Genomic DNA, 9,477 nt, shown 5'->3' on the forward strand with positions numbered 1-9,477 from the left:
ATATTTATAGGAAACTGTGAGCTGAATTACCGAAAGGCACTCGATAGTGCCACACTAATACAACACGAAGGTGGAGCATACTATACGTATAACAAGGCAAGTATACCTGTGAAGTAGTTTCAAAGACCACCCCCTATCGGAAAACAATGCCGTCCTTTTGAAAATGTCATTTTTTAGAGTAAACACATTGACAAAATTACAAATTTTTAAAGTTTTTTAATCTATGAAGATGGAGACTGGTGAACATCATTCGGTGCCAAACAAACAGAAATTCAGAACACAAAACCAGATCTACAGAGCATGAACTTTTCTCCAAGGCATACAGTGTTCGTTAGACTTTCATATTGCATAAAAACTTATTTTCGTCTGGAAATTACAACAATATTAATTTGCCTTATTCGCCAGTATATGTCATACTTGTGAAAATTACGATCTAGATCTGGTTTTGTGTTCTGAATTTCTGTTTGTATGGCACCGAATGATGTTCACCAGTCTCCATCTTCATAGATTAAAAACTTTAAAAGATTGTAATTTTGTCAATGGGTTTTTATCCGATGTACCTTGGAGATAACTGGAAAAGGGAGGATAAATCCATTTTTTTTGCTATATAAATTAAGTCTCCACCCAAATTGGATGTCTTTAAAATCTATTACATTAATTTTCAGGTGGAAAAGGATTGCAATGATCTTGGTAAGTACCATGATGAATTTGAATTGATTTCTTTAGTTTTTGAACACAACAGAAATGGTAGAGTGTAAGTATTGTAAGTAGATGTACTGGAAAGTGAGTTTAAACGCTGTTTTAAATGATATTATTGTGCCTTTCCAGAGGGCTCTGGTTTAACTAATATCGATATAGATGGTTTTGGTCAAAAAGAAGTTTATTGTGACAACGGATGGGTTGTTGTGATGAGACGATACAACAGCACGATGTCCTTCCACAGAAATTGGAATGCATATAAAGTTGGTTTCGGTGACCCACGTGAGCAGTTTTGGATTGGAAACGATGCTCTCTACGCATTAACCAATCAAGGGGATTACTCCATGCAGATTGACATGCTGTCTTGTGACGGAAACACCTACTACGTCAGATGGAACTTGTTTCGCATCCAAGATGAAAGCCAGAAATATAAGGTTGCTGCTATTAGTGTCGACTCGTACAACACTTCCAGCAATAGTTATCTAACAGAAAATGTAAACTGGAAATTTGGAACTTATGATAATGACGAAGGCCACTCACGGAATTGCAGTGATGATCACGGTATGACTTAATAACACTAAATGCACATTTTGTATAAAGTTAAAGTTGATATCGACTAAGATTATCTATATTTTAGCGCAGAGTGGCATTTTAGCATTCTAGTGGCATTCTGACCTGTTAGGCTCTTTTGCGTGCAGGATTCAGACACAGAAAATTTTCTCTGATTTTGACAGGGAGTTTTTATCTATGGTTTTTCCTGGGCGTAATAGATCCGTTTGTATCAAATTTGAGTTACGTTTATAGGTTGGCAACATAGAAGTGTTTAGCAATAAGGTTTTGTTTTGTTTTATATAAAATAAGCTGCAATTAACTAATAAATAAAACGGTGGCATCCTTCTATTAGTGCTCAAGCCAAAATCATTTTTGATTTTTTTGATAACCGTGAAAGAGTTTTGCAAAGAAGTACAGATGGCTTATTCATTTCAGGCGGCGGGTGGTGGTATACGGACTGCACGAGGTGGCATTTAACAGGCTACTACCCCAGCTGTGCCGGCAACAGCAACAACCACAGAACCATGAAGTTTGCCTCTATCACTGGGAATAACTGCAACAACGGATGCTTATTACAGGCTGCTACTTTGAAAATCCAGCGTAACACCTAGACCTCTTCTGCTGATAATTTTGATATCAAATACCGTCTCCGTAGAACACAGGGACCTTGAGAATAATTTGAAGGAATAAATGAACGAATTTCTTCAGATTATTTAGAACTTACATTAAAGAAAGTGCTTTATTTTAAAACACACACGCACAAGTCAAAATAAGTAAAAAAAAAGTTACTGTGATTACTCCTACGGTTCAGCAAAGATCTTCTCTATGATTGGTTGTTATCCGTGAAATATTGTAGAAAGTTGATGAAATGCGTAGAAAGACACAGCGAACAACAATGGCAGCTACAGGTATATGTCAGCTGCTGATATCACGGGCGACTTACTAAGATTGTTAACATTTAAAGGGATAATAACTCTTCGTATGAGATCTATATTTCACAATAAAAACATTGCTAACAACTCATAGAAATATAACATATTCTGTTTTACCCGTAAATGACAGTTATAACTATTATTCTGATATCTGAGCTTGTCATCGGACCACGTGACCTCCATTGATGGCTATACACTGTTATAATCTCTTAAGAGATTATCACAAAAAAAAAAAAAAAAAAAAAAAAAAACTTTTTAGGAAAAAAACAGGGACTAACTTTGAATGTAAAAATGGATTCATTAACCATAGGTCAGTATGGGAAAATTGTTTACTCCAGGAAAATTCATTTTTTGGCCAAAATGAAGAGTTATTATACCTTTAAGTGCAATGAATGTAGGCCTATAACGTTGTGCAAAAATTATACCGTTACCTCTAAATGTTCCTAGAGCAAAACAAAGAATAAACTATTAACGGGCATTTACTGCTCTATTTTTAATCTTAAAAGTACAGAAAGAGGTATTCTTGCATTACCCTCTACCAAGGAACCAGATTGATTTTCACTACAGATTCATATATAGGCCCTATGTCTCTGATACTTTTATCTATTGTGCGTTACAGAAAAGATCATATACAGTATTTAAAAGGACACAAAAGAGGATTTTCGCGCCAAAATTGATTTATCCCGATTTATCCCGAGGTTAACAGTACTTTTCCGCGATTTACCAACCTTTAATCTATCATTCCCGGCACTCGCCATCGCTCTGTAACATTTTTGGAAAACACAATAAAAAGAAAACCTCCGCTTAAGCGGAGGTTTACCAACAACCACCTCCATTTTCATTATTGAGCTCTCTAGACTTCCGGATATCGCGAGATTCTCGTATTGCGACCTAGTTACAACCAGTTCAAGCTGCCGGGAAAAGCCAACATGGCACAGGAGGCTCAATTATGCTGGGAGTCCTTCGAAGAAGCGAAGACAGATAACAAAAAGAAAAAAGAAACAGCCTTTACAAAAATCAGCACCAGAAAAAACATGCGTAAAACAGTGTATCAGCAAATGAACGACAGGCAAACAATAAACACCGGCGAGGAAGAAGGCAGATGAAAACCTGCTTGGGTGGCCATGCGGATACGAAGAATCGCCTGGCCTGGCCGCGAAGTATTTACTGGATTTGTGAGTACCATTTACAATAATGTTTGAGATAAGACACCAGTGAAAATATTTATTAAGCACAGAGATTTATGTTTATTTACGTGTGTTCGTTGTATTTCTTAACGATTGTCAGGCTCGTCTGTCAAAATATGCCATGAAATTGTAACTGATATGAGTGGTATCGATGACAGAAATTGCAAGTGTTGCTCATATGTCGACTCTGACAGGGTTTGGGTTAGTTTATAGAGCAAAGAAAGTTTAAATAGAAACGGACATGGTGAGAGATACTAGTCTCATTACATGTACATTACAATGACCGGGCGAATTTTTGACTTACCGAGGGCACATTTCTTGTGCCTCTAACATCTAGGCATACCACAGTAATTAAGACATATGACCAAGATGCTATTTCTTTAGGCATCTAAATCCCAAAATGAATGTGCAGAAGCTGTTATTGTATCTAAGTTTAACTCAGTGTTAAATGGCATGTTAACTATAATTGAAAATATCTTTGAGTAGTATTTTAAAGACAATTTGTCTCCTTTTTACATTAAAAATAAATAAATCAGAAAGGGGATATTGCATGTTTATGTTTGGTACATCTCTCTAATGTATTATATAGTCCAGAGTAATAATTTAGATCATACAATTTTAACTTTAGAGTCCAACCAGTATTTCGGAGAGTAAACCAATATGAAGTGATCAAGAAACTTCAAAATTAAGCTGTAGTTAATACTAGTGCAGTTGAAGATGACAGTCTAGATAATTTAAGGTGATTATATTGAGAACAATGGCATTTATACTTATTTCAGATATGTTTTTACATGATTTTTCTCAAACTTGATTATCTTATTTTATGTACTGTTGCTTTCTTTTGGTTGCAGTATCATCCTATGGGATGCCTGAACTGGAAGAAGTGCAGATGGAGGAGGAGGATGCTGAAGAAGAGGGAATTAAAGGATCCTGGTGATCCAACATGGGACTAAAACATGTCTTTAGAGTAAGCAGAATTTTAATAAGCTGATATTCACTCCTCATATATTAGGCATTATAGGTGCATGATTTCTCTTTTATCAATTTTTTTCCAAATTGGCTACACATAATGTAAACATAATGCAAGACTATTTTCTCCGTCAACTGAAACGAGCTAAGCTTTACCAAAGTATTGTGCACTCAATTCTAGAATATGTCTGCCCTGTGTGGCATCCAGGACTAACTATAGGGCAATGCAAACTCTAAGAGACTGACCAAACTCGTGCTTTGAAGATTATTTTCCCTGACCTACACTATGATGAAACCCTGAACCTGGCAAATATGTGTACTTTAGATAAACGAAGAGATCTGTGCAAAACTTTCTTTTACAAAATAACTGAATCCTCTGACAAACTGAATCACATCTTTATTGATCAATCCAATCGTCTTTTAAGATCAAACAATAGTAACAAAGTGCCACAATTTAAGACCGACAGATTCTGATGCTCTTTTATTCCGTATGCACTTTTAAATTTCCAATAGTATTATGTTGTCTTTTATCCTAAGTACAATAGTTTTAAAGTTCAATTAGCAGTCTTTTAACTCAGTTTTATTCAAGCAAATATTCACTTTATTTTCATTATAATTTTCTTAACACTATGTACAACTTCAACCCACTGGGTTGCAATCTTAATAAATTATTATTATTATTATTTTGATTTGCTTTTTTAGACCTTAAGGTTATGAGCAACTGCCAGTATGATGTCCTGAAGAAGAGTTTTTTACATGGAAGAGGAACTCCATGGCTCTCCACCAAAAAAAGAGGGACTTTTCTTGAGGGTCCAAAGCGGGGACGAGTTGGATAGTGAGAGACTTTTCCTGACTTTCGAGTGCTGCTTACAGGATATATTCAGTGAACTCATCTTGCCACTGTGACAAAAGCATAATCTGTTGACTTCAAACCATCTAGCGCTGGCATTTATGCTATAATGCAGACAGATTGGAAGTCAAGGTGGTCTTTCCTCCCAAACCTAAGTCATATGCCTGATATTGAGAATAAACCATTTTGGTCCAGCATTTACTTCTTAAATCTAAATGACATCAAATGTATTATGGAATATGGTACTGGTGGCATATTGTGATTTCTACTTGATTTTAAACCAGTGTGTTGTTAGATTTTGTAAGATCACCAGTTGCAGTTTTGTGACTTTGTTACAGCATGAAATTCTGTATTTGGCAAATGACTGCATGTCATTTCTTTTAAGACCTACAAAAATGGTTTGAGTGAACACTTGTGCCTGTATTCAATTCTCCACTCAGCCAATATTTAGAATTCATGCAGGGAAGCCATGCCTGTATTTTTTAAAGAAATATTTATACCTTTCTATTTATTCCCTGCACATCTTGGAAAAGTATGTGTGAATATCTTACCGATGAAACAATTTATGTTTGTGTAAGTTGGGTTGGTCCTTTCTTATGACACATCCCTTTGCATGGAGACTTTTGTGTCAGCTCACATGAGTCAATACGCTGACAGAGAGGGGGATAATTTGTTGATCTGCAATCCTCATGGGTCTGCATGTACATCAGACTCTTAACATGATAGCCTGGCTATTAATAAGTCTCTCTCAAAAATGTTATAATACTATAATGTGTACTGCACAATGTGAAAGTTTGTGAATGCTTGAATAGAAGGCTTATTTATGAAGATGGCATTAATAAGTATGAAAATAATTATGCATTCTAGCTTCCAAAATCTGTGTATGTCTTATTCATTACATGTGACAGGTAATAATAAAGATGATTTGGCCAAATTCCAAACTTATGTAGCAAACTTTGTTTATTCTTCTATTTTTGCCAAATATAAATAAAAGATGTTTCAATATTTAAACTTTTATTTCATTCATAATCTCTACCCAGTTAATGCTACATTGATACTGCAGCTTATGCTTTGTACATAACTATGTTAATTAATAATAACAGTTGGATAGTACATGTTGTTAATTTACTAAAGGGCTAGTTCTTAGAAAAACATGTTCGACATTGAAATATATTCTGAAAAAGTTTTCAAGAATTGCATTAGAATTGAATCTTTGGATGTATTTGACAAAATTATAAAATTATTGAAGAGTTGACGATGCCCAGAAAATAAAGGCCTTGAGGCTCTCGCTGATCTCAGTCTTGTCACTTTAAATACATGTACATGGGCATTATAATATAAAACTGTTCACTCGGTTTTGGTAAAAGGTGGTGGATCGTGGTCATCGCTGCAAATTTTTTGTAGCAGTCTTTTCCACAACTTGTCACACCGACATTGAAGTGATGCAGTATTGTAAGATTGGAGTGCTTCCTGGTATGAGTTTTCCAGATATAACTTGAGGCACTGTAATAGTAAAATTACATAAAATGGTTATAAAGAAAAAAATGTATTGATATTATCATAACAGCACTATTCTTTAACAAAAATCAACAAATTAGAGGGCATGATCACTACATGATAACAAGCTTATAATAAAGAAGCAAGTCTGATTATGGCAAAAAAAAAAAAAAAAAAAAAAAAAAAAATTAAATATCTGTAGCTGCATTAAATCATAAAGGCCACAAGAAGAAATAACATAATCACACATGGTTTCAAAGAACTGATGTAAAAAAATCACACTAATATTCCCCACTTGGAATTAGAATTTTGACTAGCTAACTTACTACAGTATAGTGCTAAACCATACCAAATGGCACTGTTCGCCCTCTAAAATACCAAAGTTTTAAGCAGGCCCAGAACCCCACGCCAACTGGGGGGGGGGGGGTCGGCTTTGCATCCGCGGACCCCCCCCTCCCCCCGTCCCCCCTCCTTTCAAATAATCCTGGATCCGCCCATGTTATACTGCTAAAATTATTAACATACCTGACCTCTTCACTCGTGCTTGAAGGGGTGTATCACCCAATTCCTCCTCTGAAAGGCTAAAAAATCATTCCTTATAATCATATTCATTGACAATATTATTAAATTTACAAATAAGCTAACGTAGTTACGTGCCGTACAAAGAACACCCTCTAACCCCACTAGTACTCGAGTTACATCGTATATCTCATGGGATTCCCCTGCGAGAATATGGTGTGAGGTTAGTCTGTAAGTACTGGTAGATGACCACATTGAGCAGAAAAGGGTATTCCTCCTGCTTTACAGACCTATACACCTCAGGGGTAAAGTGCACTTTCTCGCTTCATAATATAACTACTAGTCTACTAGTACGTACCCAGTGCTAGTGATTTGGCTGCGAGTGCGTTACCTGAGGAAACGTTAATTATTAGCAGTTATCTACGCTTTTTAACTTCCTCTGCCAGATATTTTGATTTCCACTGCCATCTTCCCATTTAAAAGTACTTTTGGTAAATATAACTCGCTTACCTGCAAAGATTCGGTGAGCAATTCTTCTTCTCCTTCACGTCCACGCTCACCTTCGAAACGACATGCTGTCTGCATTGTTTACATCTCGTATCTGAGTCGAGAAGCCGCGTTATTTCAAACTGTGTCAAGATGGCTGACGCCCGGGGTTCGAAAGTGGACGGTGAATATGATTCTTTTTTTCGATATTGATTAAGGCCATTTTATGCTTTATCCATAGCAATTGTTCTCAGATAAGTTCAAAAAGAAGCAATCCATGCACTAAAAAGGCGTTTTTAATCCTATTTTTTGTCCCTTTAATCTGTAGCCCAGATACAGGATTTGCATTGTGAAAAGTAGGCTTATGAAAAGAAATGCACGTAATATTTAACGTTGTTCCGCTAGAGGCAATTGCCGGTGACATTTGGGACGTCTGATCTCGGACGCCGACCTCGACAGTGCTAACAATCGTCTTCATCGACACGAACACCGTTTGCTATTGGGGTTCATTGAACATTTACTTTCCAACTTTGAAATCATATTCTCTAATATTGAATGGAAAGCGCACCAACTTTATTCACATTTGGACGTTTTTTTTTTTTATTAATTCTCTCTTCTTAGGGGCTTGCTAAGACTAGAACCATCCCATTGTGCTCTTTAACGCTGTAGGTGAAAACAAACTAAATCTGAGCTTAAAACAAAGTCATAGTAAAAAAATAATAAAAATAAAAATAAAAAAATAATAAATAATCTATATAGGAACGCTCCGTGTCGGCTCCGTGTCGCTGCGTGTGGGTGCGAATTTTACAAGGTCCCGAGTAACTGTTTTTTTTTTTTTTTTTTTGCTTGAAATAATTTCTAAAAATTGCCATTGATTACTGTAACAGGAATCTCGCACGTATAGTAAGGAGGGTGGGTGGCTCAGTCACGGCTAAAAATTCCAAACCCATCATCTGCCATGGTAACGGAAAGTCACGGGCTCGAATCCCAGATGACACATGGTTCTCGTGGGTCCGAACATATTACCCTTTGCATTAAAAAACGTAAAGTTTACAATAAATGATCGACTTGACAACAAATTATTGCTGTTATTTATCATTAGGCCCCTAAGGCTGCGTCGTTAATAATGTTTCCTTTCTCTTTACTGAAATAGCCTTAAAATGATGCTTAAGCGGGGATGGTCGTTGCTCTCTATCTTTTACCAACTACGCCACAGTTCAAAATTGAACTTAGGTAAAAACTTAATTGGCATTTCGCCATGCATATCCTACTGCCTCTTTAGCAATAAGTGCTTGGATTATCAGCAAGAAAAAAATTTTTTTTTCAAAAGCCTCTTCGCCGCTGTTGCCTTACCCATTGATACTTTTTGTTTGTTTTACCCCCCCCCCCTCCTCCTCCCAACTCTCGTGCCTTGCAAATGAAGAGTGTTCATATATTCATACAGTATCCAGGGCCGACATTTGAAATGGAAAAGACTACTAAAAACGCAAAAGTAAAAAAATAAATAAGAAAAATAATAAAAAAGGATAAAAGCAATGATTGAAGAACTACGTGGAAGAAATTTGCTTCCCCCCTCCCTCCAGACCCCCCCCCCCCCCCAAAAGGAAAATTCAGTTTATCAGAAGACGAAAACGAAGCATAGAACACGTTTCAGAGATGAGGTCTTTAAAAAATGAACTCAATATTAATATTTTGTCCTGAAAGAGTGCAGTACCGGTAACGAGGCTTTGCTTAGGAGGGTAACTGGCGTAGCTCTTGCGGTCTTGGAGGAGAAAAAAGTTTCATT

General features: G+C 36.4%; 1 protein-coding gene and 2 long non-coding RNA genes across 4 annotated transcripts; 2 read left to right on the top strand and 1 right to left on the bottom strand.

Moving 5' to 3' along the window:
* Positions 1-553: 553 nt before the first annotated feature.
* LOC147761652 (fibrinogen-like protein A) lies at positions 554-2,403 on the top strand. Its single transcript, XM_087013390.1, has 3 exons — positions 554-690; positions 829-1,260; positions 1,687-2,403. The coding sequence occupies exons 2-3, from the start codon at positions 909-911 to the stop codon at positions 1,860-1,862; spliced, it is 528 nt and encodes a 175-aa protein (XP_086869516.1). The 5' UTR covers positions 554-690; positions 829-908; the 3' UTR covers positions 1,863-2,403.
* Positions 2,404-2,818: 415 nt separating this feature from the next.
* Positions 2,819-6,021, top strand: LOC147761653 (uncharacterized). The gene is made up of 3 exons (XR_015334541.1): positions 2,819-3,358; positions 4,222-4,337; positions 5,042-6,021. It is a non-coding gene; the product is annotated as an uncharacterized LOC147761653 (long non-coding RNA).
* A 165-nt stretch (positions 6,022-6,186) lies between these two features.
* LOC147761654 (uncharacterized) lies at positions 6,187-8,010 on the bottom strand. Of its 2 annotated transcripts, XR_015334540.1 has the most exons (3): positions 7,716-8,010; positions 7,212-7,267; positions 6,187-6,692 (listed from the first exon to the last, which is right to left on the bottom strand). It is a non-coding gene; the product is annotated as an uncharacterized LOC147761654 (long non-coding RNA). The 2 variants fall into 2 exon arrangements; XR_015334539.1 differs by lacking the exon at positions 7,716-8,010 and having other exon boundaries at positions 7,212-7,707.
* Between the last annotated feature and the right edge of the window lie 1,467 nt (positions 8,011-9,477).

This window comes from Lingula anatina, chromosome 5 (assembly GCF_051362555.1).
Source record: "Lingula anatina isolate TDL-2025a chromosome 5, LinAna3.0, whole genome shotgun sequence".
Classification (NCBI taxonomy): Eukaryota; Metazoa; Brachiopoda; class Lingulata; order Lingulida; family Lingulidae; genus Lingula; species Lingula anatina.